Source organism: Lactuca sativa, chromosome 2 (genome assembly GCF_002870075.4).
Source record: "Lactuca sativa cultivar Salinas chromosome 2, Lsat_Salinas_v11, whole genome shotgun sequence".
Lineage (NCBI taxonomy): Eukaryota > Viridiplantae > Streptophyta > Magnoliopsida > Asterales > Asteraceae > Lactuca > Lactuca sativa.
This window is the reverse complement of record NC_056624.2, coordinates 6,661,507-6,678,184: the sequence shown is the minus strand read 5'-3', so window position 1 is coordinate 6,678,184 and position 16,678 is coordinate 6,661,507. Positions and strand designations below refer to the sequence as shown.

At 32.0% G+C, this 16,678-nt stretch overlaps 1 protein-coding gene across 1 annotated transcript; it reads left to right on the top strand.

The window, feature by feature from the left end:
- Nucleotides 1–3,888: 3,888 nt before the first annotated feature.
- On the top strand, nt 3,889–13,953 carry LOC111902521 (uncharacterized). Its single transcript, XM_042898955.2, has 4 exons — nt 3,889–4,079; nt 7,275–7,969; nt 12,389–13,349; nt 13,605–13,953. The coding sequence occupies exons 2-3, from the start codon at nt 7,667–7,669 to the stop codon at nt 13,193–13,195; spliced, it is 1,110 nt and encodes a 369-aa protein (XP_042754889.1). The 5' UTR covers nt 3,889–4,079; nt 7,275–7,666; the 3' UTR covers nt 13,196–13,349; nt 13,605–13,953.
- Nucleotides 13,954–16,678: the final 2,725 nt, after the last annotated feature.

Below are 16,678 nucleotides of genomic sequence, written 5' to 3'. Positions count from 1 at the left end.
TTTCAAGTATTTGTTTATTTCTCCTTTCTGCGTGTCCGTTCTGTTGAGGCGTATTTGAACATGATGTTTGGTGTCTGATAGAGTTATCCCTGCAAAATACTTGTATGTCATGGTTCACATACTCTCCTCCATTATCAAATTGGAGGATCTCTATCTCACACTTGTATTGAGATTTTATTAACTTGTATAATTCTTTAAAGGCATGTATTACTTCATTTTTATGTTTTAACAGGGAAATCCAAATCATTCATGAGAATTCATCAATTAAAGTAACAAAAAAATGATACCCATTCGGAGTAGCTATTCTTGTCGGACCCCACACATCAGAGTGGATCTTCATGAGGGGAATAGTAGTTTTATTCTCACTTTGGGAATACGAAATCCGATGGCTTTTGGCCCTTTCACACACATTACAATTAGAATCAAACTGTTTATTATTCAAAAACAATTTCGGTTTAAGTTTTTTCAAATAACCGAACGACAAATGCCCTAATCTACGATGCCATAACCAAGTTAAAGAACTTCCTTCTTCCATGTCGTATGCTTCAGCTGGTCTTTCTTCTTCCATATAGTACAACTTTCCCTACCTAATACCATAGGCAAGAGTCCGATTCATCACAATGTCCTGAAACACACATTTTTTTTCGCCAAAAACTTACATAACAGTTAAGTTGATCTATGATCTGACTGATAGATAATAGATTCGATGACAAGGATGGAACAACCACGACAGTGTCAAGATTCATAGAATTCGACACTTGAGCAGAACTTTCACATGTTACTTTGGCTAACCCCCATTTGCTGTTTTCACCATGTTTTGCTTAGGCCGGGTTTTTAATGCCAGCTTAGACGGATCATTTGTCATGTGATCCGTCGCACCTGTATCAATAATCCATTCACTAATCACAGGCTTAGTTGTAGTTGACGTACCATGGTTGTTGAATGACTCAGTGTGGGCAGCAATTAAGGTCACCTCATCATTCTTTGTTATAGCAATACAGGCTTGTCCCACCTTCCTTCGTGGCTTCTTTGAAAAATCCCACCACTTCGGGTAACCTACGATCTCGTAACACTGCTGTTTTGAGTGCCCCTCTTCTCCACAATGAGTACACACAAAAGTGTTTTTCTTGTTGCTGGAATTTTTTCTTTTGAACGGCGATTTCGAGCTGTGAGATACACAAAACTATCAAGTTCATTCTTCACGTCTTCCTTATTGTTTCTTTGGGACTGGTCTTTTCGTATGAACACATAGCACGCCTCAAGATCCAAGGGTGGATCTTTTCTTAGGATCTCCCCTTGTGCTTGGTTAAATTATGCATCTAACCCTCCAAGAAAGATGTGTACTCGGAGAAGTCCTAATATTTTATTAAGGGAAACTACATCGCTCACATCATCTTCCTGAACCATCATCCGGGTATCGATCTCCTGAAATATCCCTATCAATTCGTTGTAGTATGCTGCAAGTGGTCATCCATTCTATCTTGTCTTGTACTGAACGGCCTACGATTCAGTTCAAACAACTGTGTTTCACCCGTCCTGTAATAAAACGTGTTTGCCACCGCGTCCCAGATTTCTTTCGCCATCTTCAAACGGATAAACTTCGGGATCAAGGTGGGGCTCATCGAGTCTATGATCCAACTCTTGACCCGATTATTATCCATGAGCCAATTTTCGATTTGTTTTTCACCGGAGTCAGGCTTCTTGGAGGATCCGGTCCCAGTTGATTGCTTGCTCCAATCCTCATTTCCACTAGTTGAGACCACAACTAATAGTTTGTGTCATCGAGGATGATCCCAGTTGGGAAGGGAGCATCCTGAACAACAAGGCGAGGTTCTTGAGGAGGGATGGAGTCTTTGTCTGTCATTGTTCTTCGAGGGGTGATTTTTTGATTTGATTCAAAGGGTTTCAAACGGTATGCTCTGATACCATGTAGACAAGAAATTCGTATGAAGGTTTTTCAATATATTATTTTCTTTACAGAGGGATTACATATATAGGGATTTGTACACAAAATAAGGAGCTATACAAGGAAGGGATATGATAGTAACAACACCCAATAACTTCCACGTTTATCTGATCTTCTCAATACTAACCATAGATAGTTTGATCTCATCTGTTATTCACTCTCTTCAACAATATCTACATGTGTGAGTGTGTGTACCTACATACATATACATATATACATATCACACTACAATAAATCAATCAATTATTCACACTTAAAAGTGTGTCGAAACAAATTATTTTTAAACCATTACACTTCAAAATGTGGATAAACAATTTAATACTCCACATTTAAAAACATTGACAAATTACCCTATATACTACATTTTTCAGTGTGGAGAAGGAGGCTAGATTTTCTACATTGCTAAGTATATCTCGTTCAACCTTTATATTATTAATTTTACATTTTTATAAGCAGGTTTTTCTTATTTTCTTATTCTTATTATTTCTCTCTACTTAACAATTTGTTTAATATTTTCTAACAATTGTAACTTCAAATATTATATATTTACACCACATTGTTAAGTGATCATTCAAAATTATTGATTTATGGTAAAAAATAGAGTAAGTATTAAAATATCATCCCCTTTATCTTGGTTCTCCCTCCTAGTGACCATCTCGACTCCCCTCTGTGTCTCCTTCATTAGGTCATATATGAAGCCTTAAAGGATATCTCAATCCAATTGTTTGTAAATCTCACCTGAAATTGGATGTTCTTGCATCATCCCCCAGTTATCCTACAAATTTTTCACTTAAATTTAAGATTTCACTCATCTGATAACCAAAGTTTTTTCTATTTTACTGGGTATATGTTTTATGTTACTCGCATCTTAATAATGTGTTGAAGATGATAAGATATGGTCATTGAGTTTATGCTATGCCTTGCGTTTTCCATGCTTGATGATGATGAAAATGCACCTGAGATTGATATGGTAGTGGAGGAAAGTGATTGCAACGGAGGAACAGATACGGGAGCTAGGTGGGGAAGATGGTGAAAGGGGAAAGAGGGGGACAGTGGCGCAGTTATGGGTGGTTGGACCTATGAATAATTTCCATGATAATTAATAATACAGAATAAAAGAAGGGCAAAATAGTCGTTTTATAAGGCATTAACAAACTTAAGTTAACAGTGTGAGTGATAGGGATCAAAATTGCAAAATGATTTTTTTGTACCTAAACCAAAAAATCAGATAACCAATTTTGTATGTTAGTCTAAAAATGTTAATTTTTATGTATTTGTGTAAGTGAGAGTATTTTGCCTATTTATTGTAGGTATCAATTATGTCATCATTGGAAATTAGTTAAAATCCGTTAATTTAATCACTGTCAACTTCAGTTATGTAAATAGATTTAAAGAGGTGTGCCATTTATGAATAATTAATTTAAATTTTAGTTAATGGTATTCTAAATTATATTTATTGTTGAATATTTGCATATTAATGTTATATCCAAGACAGAGATCATTTTAGAGGTGGGTGGTAACATTCCTAACGTTGAATCCTCAATTCATCCCATACCTTCTCTTAATCACCTTCGAGGACTTAATGTATGGAGGTGTAATAATGTTGAAGTGGTGTTTGAGATAGAGAGTTCCAGTAACAGCAGCAGCAGCACAGATTTCACAACAACTCTGCATAAATATAATCATCAACCACCACCACTACTACTTCCCCACCTCAAATCCTTATGGTTAGAAGATATGGAGAGGATGAGTGATGTGTGGAAGTTCAATTGGAAGAAACTTGTAATTCCTCAAAACCAATCATAATCCTACTCATTCCACAACCTCACAACCATACACATGTGGAATTGCAAAAGCATAAAGTACTTATTTTCACGGCAAACTTCTTCCCAACTTAAAGGGGGTTGGGATATATGGGTGTGATGGTATTGAATAAGTTGTTTCAAATAGAGATATTAATGATGAAAATGAAGAAATAATATCTTCTACTCACACAAACACCTTCTCCTCCTTCCCTCTTCTTGATTTGCTCTTCCTCCAGTCTTTGCCACGCCTAAAGAGTATCGATGGCGGTACTACAATCACAACTACATCCATCCATGATCAGTTCAAGGTATCATTTCTCTTAACTAGTGGACCCTTTACACATTCAGTTATTTGTTTTATTTATTTATTTATTGTAATATTTTCTTCTCCATTAGCTGCTTTATATAATTCAATAAGCTAATTCTTCTAAAGCTGAAAGACAAAATAAATAACTGCATATAAATTCTTTATAGTTTATTCGTTTGCAAAGGTCATTAAAGTTATTTCTCTTAAGCATTGTTATAAATCATATCAAATACATTTTTTATCTAGTTTTAGCTAAGTTAACTAAAATGGATGGTGGAGTTATACTGGACTGTGAGGGATAGAAAAGAATTGATTGATAAATGTATACAAGTCATATCAACATTACTCTTGATTTTTTGTTAAGTAATATGAAAATGAAACAAAAATGTTTTTATTCATGTTTTTTTGTTGATGCTTTTTTTGTTTCCTAGCTTGCAATTTTAGCTTAATAAAGTTCAGTTTGTTGTTTAAAAGAACTATCTTTTTTTTTTACTCTTTCAAAAAAAATATATCTTTTTTTTTTCTGACATGGATCTGAAAATAATGAAACTTTACCTAACTATATCTAGCATTCCAACTGAAAATATATAAATACAATATGTGGCAAAAGACTCCTGTTTACAAATTTTTTCAAGGGTATTAAATATAAGACATTGATCGATCATCGAGCCAAATGACAAGATTGTCAATTATGGGAAAATCTTAAGATCTTCATTTATCAACAATAATTTCCCAAGTCTTTATTGAAGACGACTCCCTTGAAAAAAAATTGTTCTAAAAATGCTTTTCTATTCTGAATATTAGAATCAAGATAGATTTTGCAATATACAATCTAATGAACAATCATAGATGTATAATAAACGGGCCTTTATTTTCACGATAGACAATGATATTGAGAAGAGTCATTATTTGTTCCTTGGAGTTGGCCTTCTCAATAATTCTATTTTCACAAATGCTAAAATATAAACTTTCTTTTCTAAAGATCAGATAAGCTAGACCAATATATTTGGGTTTAGATGTAGCACACACATGATGGAAGACATGGAATAAATTAATTATTAATAACGGCTGATCAGATGCTAACATTCTCCATATTATATTTTTCTTCCTTTTGTCACTGTGTCCTAAATTAATCGTTCATGTTAGTAAAATTATTTAAAACAAAAAAATGATGTAAACTCATTTCCTCATAATAAATTTAGGAGTAAAGTTATGTTTTCATTTTCCCACATTGAGGAGGTAATTAATGGGTTATAGAGTCCAATGCCTTTTATTTTCTCTTCATAAACCATGGCACTATACTAATTTTGAACTAGACCATATACAGAAAAACCACTATATTTTAGTCATTTTCTCTGTTCAACATACTTTCCTTTATTTTCTTATTATATCATCCTACTTTCATTTCATCCGGTTCTAGCATCATACTTTGAATTGGGTCATAGACAGAAAAACCACTATATGCGGCTACAGCGGCCTGATAAGAAAAGTCGAAAGTACAATGCTATAATTGCGTGGATTTTCAAAGTACCTATATGGTGGTCTTGGGTCATTTATTAAAGTCTAAAATTATAGAAATAGCATTTTACTTTCATTGTTTTGATTATAAGATCATCTTACTTTCATTTTTTCCTATCAAAGCATTGTAATTTAAGTAACTCACCCATTTATTGCAATTTCATTCAAATACAAAGGATTTCCGTTACTGCAATATAAAGAAATGAAAGTATGATGCTATAATAAACAAATAAATGGAAATGCGTTGTTATTTCTTTCATTTAGACCTTCTTCAGTTCAGATAAGTAAATTTCATAGCTATAACTCCAGGTGAAATATTTGTTTATTTTATGCTTTATATCATGCTTTCATGTGTTTATATCTCATATTAATTGTCTTTTTTAGTTTCAAAGATGAGACTAACCATTATCGTGACCACCATGTCCACTTCCAGTGTCATACTTTGCTTCATGTTGATTAATTGCTAATCAAAGTACTTCAAAGTCTCTTCATTTTCAAGTTCTGTTTTAATAAATGCTAATTAGTTGTGTTAATTAGCAGGTTGCAGTTTTATTTTTTCGTGTGTCTGTTTCCTTGGCTTGTCATAATTTTCTGTAAGCATATATAAGGCCGCTATTATGATTGATTTAGTATACCTTTTCTTTCATCCACCATCTACTTATTCTCTCTTGCCAACAATATAAGCATTGGATACTACTTAAGTCTTGTTTTTAGTTATTTGGTTATATATATATATATATATATATATATATATATATATATATATATATATATATATATATATATATATATATATATATATATATATATATAACGAGGGTATTTTGGTCATTTGACAAACCTTCTCCTTAAGGAGTCCAAACACCTGGTTTCTCTTTATTCCTAGACCTTTTATCTATTTTTTCACCATAAAATTCATCTTGTAAACCATTTGAGTCCTTCAAAATTAGGCCCACATTTTGCGGCTTAGGTGGTCTTCTATCTTCATCCTGATTCCGTTCAGATAGATTTTGTCTTGTGTCTTTCAGAAGTATGCTTCTACTGATCCTTCTACTTGCCTCGTGTCATTGATTCTGTCTGCCACCACCAGAACCATATAAATGTTTCTGCTGAGGTGTTGCGCCAGTGGTGACCTGGAATTTGTGAAAAGTCCAATGCCATTTATTTTCTCTTTATTAATCATGGCACTCTATTTCAGTTTGTCTCATGAAAGTCAACCAAGTTTGGAGAAATATTCTATGCCGACCACTTTGACCTGCTATACCATGTTAAAGTGGTCGCAATAGAAAATTGTAAAAGTTGATTGGCTTTAGTAAAAAAAAAAAATTGGACTAAACTTTGACAACTTCTCCAATTATGACCACTTTAACCTGCAATAGTAGGTCAATGTGGTCAATACTTAATATAGGGTAGGTTTAATAAGCTAAAACGGAAATGGAGTTGTTAAACTGCAAAGAAATAGCTGAAATATAGTGATTTTTCTATATATTGCCCTTTTGGATTTCAACTTCCATTGTCCACATTGTTACTTAATTACCTTAGTTGTGGGAAGCACTCCTGTTTGTAACCACACTTTTAGAAACAAATGATATGTTAAATTGTAGTGTGTATGTGTGTAGCAAACAGCTAAGCTTTGTTAATTCAATCAGCTCCATTGATTTTTCATGTGTTGTTGTAGTGTTCTCAAGTCGGTGTTGCTTCGTGGTTCTTATGCCAATACTCCAAAAAGATTACTATATCAACTTGTCCTGCCCTATCAAGAGTGTTTCCATCCAATGTAGTAGGACGGCTGCTTAAGCTTGAAGAGTTGAGAATATGGAATTGTAAGTCAATAGTAGAGCTATTTGAAACTGAATGGGCCAACAACAATGGTGTTGATAGTAGTAATGTTGGTGATGGAAGTGACGATACATGTACTGCAATCACCATCCCAAGGTCGGCAAATATGACTCTGCTTCAATTGCCCAACCTAACGATATTGAAAATAGAAAGATGTGAAGGTTTGGAATATATATTCACAAGTTCCACACTTGAAAGCCTCAAAAACTGACTGTAAAACAATGCAAGGCAATGAAAGTGATTGTGAAGGAAGATGCAGAACACACAGAAACGTCTAAATCTATAATAGTGTTCCCTGGTCTCAAGTCCCTTACTCTGGCAGATTTACCAGAACTCAAGGGTTTCTTTTTGGGGAAGAATGAGTTCAGGTGGCCAGTATTGGAAAAGGTTAAGATGGATGGCTGCCCAAAAATGATGATTTTCACATTTGGTCACTCGAAGGCTTCGAAGCTCAACTACATACATACAGGCTTAGGCAAGCATACTCTTGATCAATGTGGCTCCAACTTCCATTTGACCAATGTTACACAAGAGGTATGTTGTTACTTTACTTCATCATTTAAACAGGTCAAAATGTTGTTTTATGATGATCTAACATATTATTTGCGTACAAATTTAGGCTGTTCATATGTGTATTCCGGAAGGAAACATAAAACAAAACCAAATGAAGATACATATATAACCACTTCCCATTTTTTTATATCCATAAAAAGTTATGAAAATATGCAATTTTATTTTTTATTATAGATTAATATTTCATTCCTAAGATATTAAATTGCCTCTTATGTTACAAAAGATGTTATATTCACTAATTCATAAGTTAGCAATTTAATATTGAAATCAAGTTAGATGAACTAAAGACAAAAGCCCAATTGACGCATTCACTGTGGGTGGTTTTTTCATGTCCAACATTTCTGAACATATACAATACTAGTTTTGATCAGAATTAAATCAACAATCCCTTCTTCTTTACATTGTCCCTATTTTCACCGGCTTGCAACCCCAAGAGCATCACAGAGAAAGAAGGTAAAGAAAGGAGGAGTTGGGTGGGGGTTAGGGGTTTATTTATTTATTTATTTATTTTTCATTTTTTAATGTTTATTTAATATTAAAGAAAATCTAAAAAAAAGAAATTAAAACAATAAATCAGTCTTTTCAAATTTGATACAAACCTGGTGAGAAGGACCAACTTTGTAATTTTGGAACCACAGGGACCGTAACCACAAAAACCGACAAACACATGGACCAAATTTGCAGTTTTTGCTAAAACATATTTTAATTTGACAAAAAATTTGATCGGTTTGTAAAAAAGCAAGCAATCTAACTAGTGGCTCGGAGTCTGGGAAAGTATTCAGCGAAAGGAATAACAAAACAAGCACCTAAGAAATAGGGCTTTTAAAATTCACATAATAGTAGCGTTCCTTATAAACAGAAGATTTAAGAATTTATATCAAATATATGAATATAAAAAATTATTTTCTTGTGTATTACAAATGGTACTTGGCAAGTTCATTCTTATTCAAATCATTTGAAAGTTCATAAATCATTAATTTGGAACTTAGAACCAACATGCATCTTCATCCGGTTAAGAAAAAAAAAACACAAAATAGATGGAAAGAAAAGCATTAGCTTATTTTACATATTTTCACTCATATCTATTAACAAATACATTTTTGTATGGAACTATATTTTGTAACTAAATCATTTATATTGTTTTCATCCAGTTTAATCCAATTATCTAACATATTTTATAATATCGTGATGTTAGTAGTAAGTAATTACTTAATCAAGTTGTTCTTTTCTCTCTCATCTTCTACAAGCTAAACATTTATGTAGCGTTTATTACCTAAATTTGACAAAAATAGTATTGCTGAGATGATTGTAAAAGTATAAGTATATCATCCATACTAGGTTACAACATGTGAAAACCACAGGTAAAATATTTACAAACCATTTAAATTATTAATAAGATTTAAGATTTTTTTTAAAATTTTTTGTATTGGTTATTTAAAATTAATATATATATATATATATATATATATATATATATATATATATATATATATATATATATATATATATATATATATTATACATATCGCATGTGAGGACATTTAAACAAATTGGGTTTGAGGGTTAACTTTTCGTAGATCTGACTTTCGTGTTTGTTAACTAAATGTGTTTTGTAGTAACTAAAATTTCATATCTGTTAATACTCTTTTATTGGTTATATCAAGCAATATACTTAAAAGGACATGATCTTAGTAAATCATATAAAAAATGTTTTTATCACCATTAATTATAAAATAAATTTAACAATACAAAAGCTAAAAGAATACTTTTTTAAATAAAATAAATGAAAATTTTAGATTCAAGAAATAGAACGTTTATTAAACTTAAAATTAACAAATTACAGTAGCGTATAATTTGGTCTTTATTTAAAATTTATGTAGAGTAAACATTAAAGTTGGTCATGTAAAAGGTGTTTGGCATTTCTTTTTAATCATCTTGGACTTTTAACTTTTTCAAAAAGTTAAAAATTACTAAAAAATTACTAAAAGTTGTTTAGCAAATTAAAAAGATCTTTTAAAACCAAACGTTTAGTCAAGAAGGAAAAGTTGGCTGAAGAAAATATAGGAATTCCTATGTTTTTGTGACTTTTAGCTTTTATCACTTAAAAGTTATAAAAGATAAGCCAAACACATTTTAAACACCATCTTTTAGATAAAGTTCTTTTACAAAAAGAACTTTTATGTTCAAAAAGCAATCCCAAACACACCCGTAGTTTGTACTTTCTTAAGTTTCAAAAGAGAATTTTATTTAAGATTTGATGCTTGTTTCATGGTTTTAACAGTATTTTTGGTCCTTGAGTCATTGATTTTAACGGTTCATATGTTATTTTTCTAAATAAATGTTACTTTTGATCCTTGAGTCGATCAGATTATTTGCTTCACTTCTAACAAATTTAGTCCTCAAATTATGACCGTAAGCAAGAGAGTGACTGTGCGGAAGCATTAAACATGTAAAATAAATAATAGCTATATGGGTTAACATAATGAAATAAAGTTGACACTAAAACAATTTTTTTCTCAACAAAATAAGAACCTATTTAAATGAACATAAAAATGACAATTTGACTGGTGTGGATGGTCAATAATGCATTGTTATTTCCCTCAAAAGATAGATCTGTTACAGATACTTCATTCACCTCTGTCATTGCCCACTTAGTTCCCTTTTCCTCTTCACGTGATGATATATCATTCTGAATACAAACTCAATAACAAAAAAAAAAGATTAGGGATACTTTTTTAAAAAAAAAATTAGAGGTATATTTTGAATACAAAAGAAACAATAAAAACAAATGTTAAGCTATGGTTGTCATGAATATACCGTTAATAAATTTTGTTTTTGTAGTGCATATTCTTGTTCATCTAGAATGAAATAAAAAACGACTTTATAGCCGTCTTCTTCAATTAACTTCCACCTATCATTACCTTACACCTAGAAATTACAATGAATGGCAAAAAAAAAAAAAAAAAAAAAAAAAAAAAAAAAAAAAAAAAAAAAACTAATTATAGTGTAATCATCAATGACATATATTTCTTATGATAAAAAAACCAAGCACTTAGCTAATTACTTCCAACAAAATGTGTGAAAATGGATGTTAATTTAAACAAAATAAATTATAAACTTCCAATTCCAAATTGACGCCTTTAACACTTGTGCAAGTTCAATTTCTAATCGGCACTTTGGAGAATCGCGATTGTAACTTAAAGTAGATGCGACCGAAAGTGAGAGCTAGAGGTATATATAAATCAAAAACCTACCCATCGAATTTAAATTTAGATATGATTAGGATTTCTGATTTTTCCATGGAATTCAAATCTATTTCCTATTTTATTAGGAGAATTGGTGAAAAATGACAACCGGAAAGAAAGAAAGCATTAGCAATTCAAATCATTCGAACAAACAAAAACCTTTAATTCAATCAACAAACAACATTAGCAATTCAAAAAATGGGCAATCAAAGAAACAAACATGACAGATCGAGAGAACTAAAAACATAAAAATATAAAAATATAAACATGTTTTTACCTCCATAGATTCTTGAAAGCACCGGCAACAATTTGGTCGAAGATATGAAATTGCAATCCTATAAAACTCAGATTCACGATCATTTATGGTATCGATTTCGTTCCTCGTATTTATAGAATCGATCTGTGAGTTTTAAAATTCAAATCAATATCTAGTTTCCAAAATAGAGAAGAGAAATCAGGGGAATAGGAAACGTGATTTTGGGAATAAACCGATCAAAAGAAATTTGGGGATATGTTACAGTTGTGGATTTTAAAGGTGAAGGGCAATTTTGGCAGTTCACTTTGAAAACTCTTGGGGTTAAAAATTGACACGTGGCAGAAATGGATTCTTTTATTAGATAGGAAGATATCATTTGTTGTATTTGACAATGCAATAAAAATACAATAACATAGTTATCTTTTTTCCTAAAAAAGCTGGATGTAACAATATTCAGTACATGAAAAACTACATATTTGAAGTAGCCAAAACACTTAACTTTTACTTTTTATTTACCCCCCCCCCCCCCCCCCCCCCCCAACACACACACACGCACAAATTGAAATTTTTTTACTTTTATTTAAAAAGACTCGACAATCATCAATAAAATCTAATTTGTTTAAACAAATCGACAATCATCGAGAAAATCTAAATTGTTTGAACAAATGCAATATATAAATCAGAATTTTTCTTCACAGTGCTCAGCTTCACAGAAAATAATGTAAGCAGTGTCATAAACTAGGTTGTTGATTGGAAATACATGTTGGCTCAATGAAGAATAACAGAACTTGCAAGCCTTCAATATATTTGTATACTAAATGTATTTTTCATTAATAATTGTCATGTTTATGATGATTTATGTTTGTTTTTTCTTAGCAGACTCAACTCTCTATGTGCTCTACTCCAGATATGATAAAGCTAGTTCAGTTCCCTTGGTCTTTTTCAAATTTACTTGAAGTAGATGCACAAAAGAGTGACAAATTGTTGAAAAGCCGCATAATTTTTCCATGCAACGAGTTGCTTAATTTGAAGAATCTTGAAAAGCTTTCTATTACCATGAAGTATGGTGAATCTAAAATAGAGGAAGTATTTGAAGTAGCAGAAGGGACAAATGAAGATGTGGATATTGGAATGCAATCTGTTGTGGTATTTGAGAAGCTGAAAGAGGTGACTTTGGGTAGATTAAATAATCTGAAGCATATGTGGAAGAGCAATCGGTGGATAGTGTTGAACTTTCCAAACCTTACAAAGGTCTCAATTAATAAATGTCGGCTTCTTGGACACGTTTTCAGTAGTTGCATGGTTGGTAGTCTATTGCAGCTCCAAGAGTTAAAAATAAGTGACTGCGAGAGTATGGATGTGATTGTGAAGCAAGTTGAAGATTCCGAAACCAGACCGAATACTACTGAGGTTGTGTTCCCTTGTCTAAAATCCATAACACTTGAAAAGCTTCCAAATCTCAAGGGATTTTGCCTGGGCAAGGTGGCTTTTGAATGGCCATTATTAGATACCTTGGAAATCAAAGATTGTCCACAAATAACAGTTTTCACAAATGGGCAATCAACTACTCCGGAGCTGAAGTTAATAGATACAACTTTTGGATTGTGTCATGCAATGGAAGACCCAAACTCTTTTATACAGACCAAACAGAAAGAGGTATGTGGTGTCTCATTTGGTTATTATTAACAGATTAATGTTTTCTCCAACAAAAACTTTACATTACTCTCTAATTTACCACTTTGTTGTAATCTCCTACAGGGATGGCAGTTCTAGAGAAACATTTGAATTCACATGTGCAGTTTGGCTCATTTTGAAGTCAGCTATATATATAGCATAATAGGTAAGATTTAATGCATTTAAAATTAAAATTTTAGGCATTTTTCTGTTTGATTATTGGTCATGTGAAATGGTTCTTTTCTCAGTAATCTTTGGATATATAAACATACTGTTAATTTCATAGAGATAATTATTATTCTTGTCAATTTATGAAGTTAGCAAATAACTCATTTGACACAAAAAGAAATAATAGTTTCACCTGCTGGCTGTAATCATATTTCCCTGTGTAACCTTTTTTTTTCATGATTTTGTTTTTCAGACATCTTCTGATTTCAAACAGCCCAGCTACCACCACATGTCACTGAGTACTCCCTGGAACTTGTATCTTGTGGTGACTGGCGGTTGTTTCTGGTGGTGGATTTGGCCGGAGAAATTTCAATATGTAACCTTTTTTTCCATGTGTACTTACTTACAGCAAAATTACTTGTTTTCAAAAGAAAAACACAAACTGGGTCACCTTGGTGATCAATTATATTTCTTCCTTCACTCACAACTTTACCCTGTAAATAACATAAAGATACTTTTCTTTACTATATTTAAATACCCTGTTTTAGGCTAAACTTAGCTTCAATATACGCTGTTTTATACTTAACGCTACATTACCAGTTAGTTTTAAAATAACATTACATTGTAGGTGCATCACGATGTGAAGTCAAACAAAAAGATGAAAAGTTAGGATGAAGTGATATTACTTTAGATCATCCTCTGGTAACATCAGACTTGAAGTGTTATTACTTATTTGACATTGACATGAGTTGTGTTGGTGAAATTGAAGAACACAGCAGCAACTTGAGACAAATTGACGGATATGGTTTGGGGAAGCTAAGAGAGTTGTGGAGGATGAAAGGTGAAAGTAGCTCTGATATCCTCATCCGCAGCTTTCAAGCAGTTGAATGGATAAATATACGAAGGTGTGAGAGGTTTGTAAATGTATTCACACCGACCATGGCCAATTCTGATGTGAGAAAACTTATGAATGTGAGTATAGATGGTAGGAGACCTTTGGAAGCAAGCAAGAGATACATTGAATTGGTTCTAAAAAGAAAGGAGGTATGTGATGTCATTGAGCTTTCAGTTTCTATTTTGATGTTACAGCACTTATTTGTATGTGCCTCTATATATACCCTCACATATAAGTATCTACATATGTGTGGGTGTGTGTACATATGTACATATCACACTACAATAAATCAATCAATTGTATACAATTTTTGTATGTATTCACACTTAAAAGTGTGCCATAACAAATTATTTCTAAACCTTTACACTTCAAAATGTGGATAAACAATTTAATACTCCACATTTAAAAACATGGACAAATTACCTATATACTACGTTTTTAAGTGTGGAGAAGTAGGCTAGATTTCCTATATTGCTAAGTATGGATCTCTTATTTTCTTATTTTTGTTATTTCACTCTACTTAAGCATTTGTTTAATATTTTCTAACAATTGTAACTTAGGATATTACATATTTACACCGCATTATTAAAAGCGATTGAAAATTAAATTTTTTATATTTTTCCATTAAATGTGAAGATTTTGACATATTTATTGTAGTGATCAATTAGGTGATCACTCAAAATTACTGATTTATGGTAAAAAAAAAAAAAGAGTAAATATAAAAATCTTGTCCCCGTTATCTTGGTCCTCCCTCCAAGTGACCATCTCGGCCCCCCTCTGTGTCTCCTAGATTAGGTGATATATGAAGCCTTAAAGAATATCTCACTTCAATTGTTTGTAAATCTCACCTGAAATTGGATGTTCTTGCATCATCGGATCATCCCCCACTTGTCTTGCAACTTTTTCACTTAATTTTAAGAGTTCACTCATCTAATACCCAAAAAGTATAATTTCTTTTGGAAACATGTTGTCTGGTTTTGGATTGTGACAATATGTTGTAAGCATTGCCTTTTTTCTATTTTATTGGGTGTATGTTTTATGATACTTGCATTTTAAATGATGATTTTGGATTTCAACTCACTGAATAATGTGTTGAAGATGATAAGATATGGTCGTTGAATTTATGCTATGCCTTGCGTTTTCCATGCTTGATGATGATGAAAAATGCACCTGAGATTGTCTATGGTAGCGGACTAAAATGATTGCAATGGAGGAAGACTGGACTCCTGATTGTCTCTGGTAGAGAAGTCGACCAAGGAAAAGGGGTTGGGTCAGGACCTCTTATAGCAGCAACAGATAGGGGAGCTAGCCAGCTAGGCGAAGAAGACGGTGAAAGGGGAAAGAGGGGGACAGTGGGGGCGATATGTGGGTGGTGGGGCCTATGGACAATTTCTATGATAATTAATAATACAAAGTGAAAGAAGGGAAAAATAGTCGTTTTATAAGGCTTTAACAGACTTAAGTTACCGGTGTGAGTGATAAGGATCAAAATTGCAAAATGATTTTTTTGTACATAAACCAAAAAACCAGATAACCAATTTTGTATGTTAGTCTAAAAATGTTATTTTTATGTATTTGTGTAAGTGTGAGTATTTTGAATATTTATTGTAGGTATCAAATAAGTCATCATTGGAAATTATTAAAAATCAGTTAATTTAATCGCTGTCAACTTTAGTTATGTAAATAGATTTAAACAGGTGTGCCATTTATGAATAATTAATTTAAATTTTAGTTATTGGAAATTTTGAATTATATTTATTGTTGAGATATCTGCAGATTAATGTTATATCCAAGGAAGATATCATTTCAGAGGTGTATGGTAATATTCGTGACGTTGAATCCTCAATGCATCCCAAACCTTTTCTTAACGTCCTTCAAGTAACTGGCTGTAAGGATGTTGAAGTGGTGTTTGAGATAGAGAGTTCCAGTAGCAGCAGCAGCACAGATTTCACAACATTTCTATTATTTTTTTTCTCAATTAGACGCGTTATATATCTTTTCATAATTACATGCCCAGTTCTTATAGTTTTTTTTTCTCTTGCATAGGTTATTAAAGAGATTTATAGATCACAGGGTTGTAAAACATATCAAATGCATTTGTTATCTAATTTCACTGAAATTAAGTTACATACATGGTCAATTTTGGACCAGATTGCGAAGGAGAGAAAAATTATTGAAATGATGTTTGTTATTCATTTCAACAGTATTGATAATTTTTGGTAGGTAATGTGAATATTGGAACAAAAATGATTTTATTTATTTATCTATTTTGTTTACATGCAACCTAAGTATAATGAACAGATGTCTATTTTCTATTTAATATACTAAATTTACGATAGATATTACAATATACAACCTAATGTATGGTGAATGGACCTCTATTTTCGCAATAGACCCTGATATTGAGGAGTATTTTCCCCTTGGAATTTACA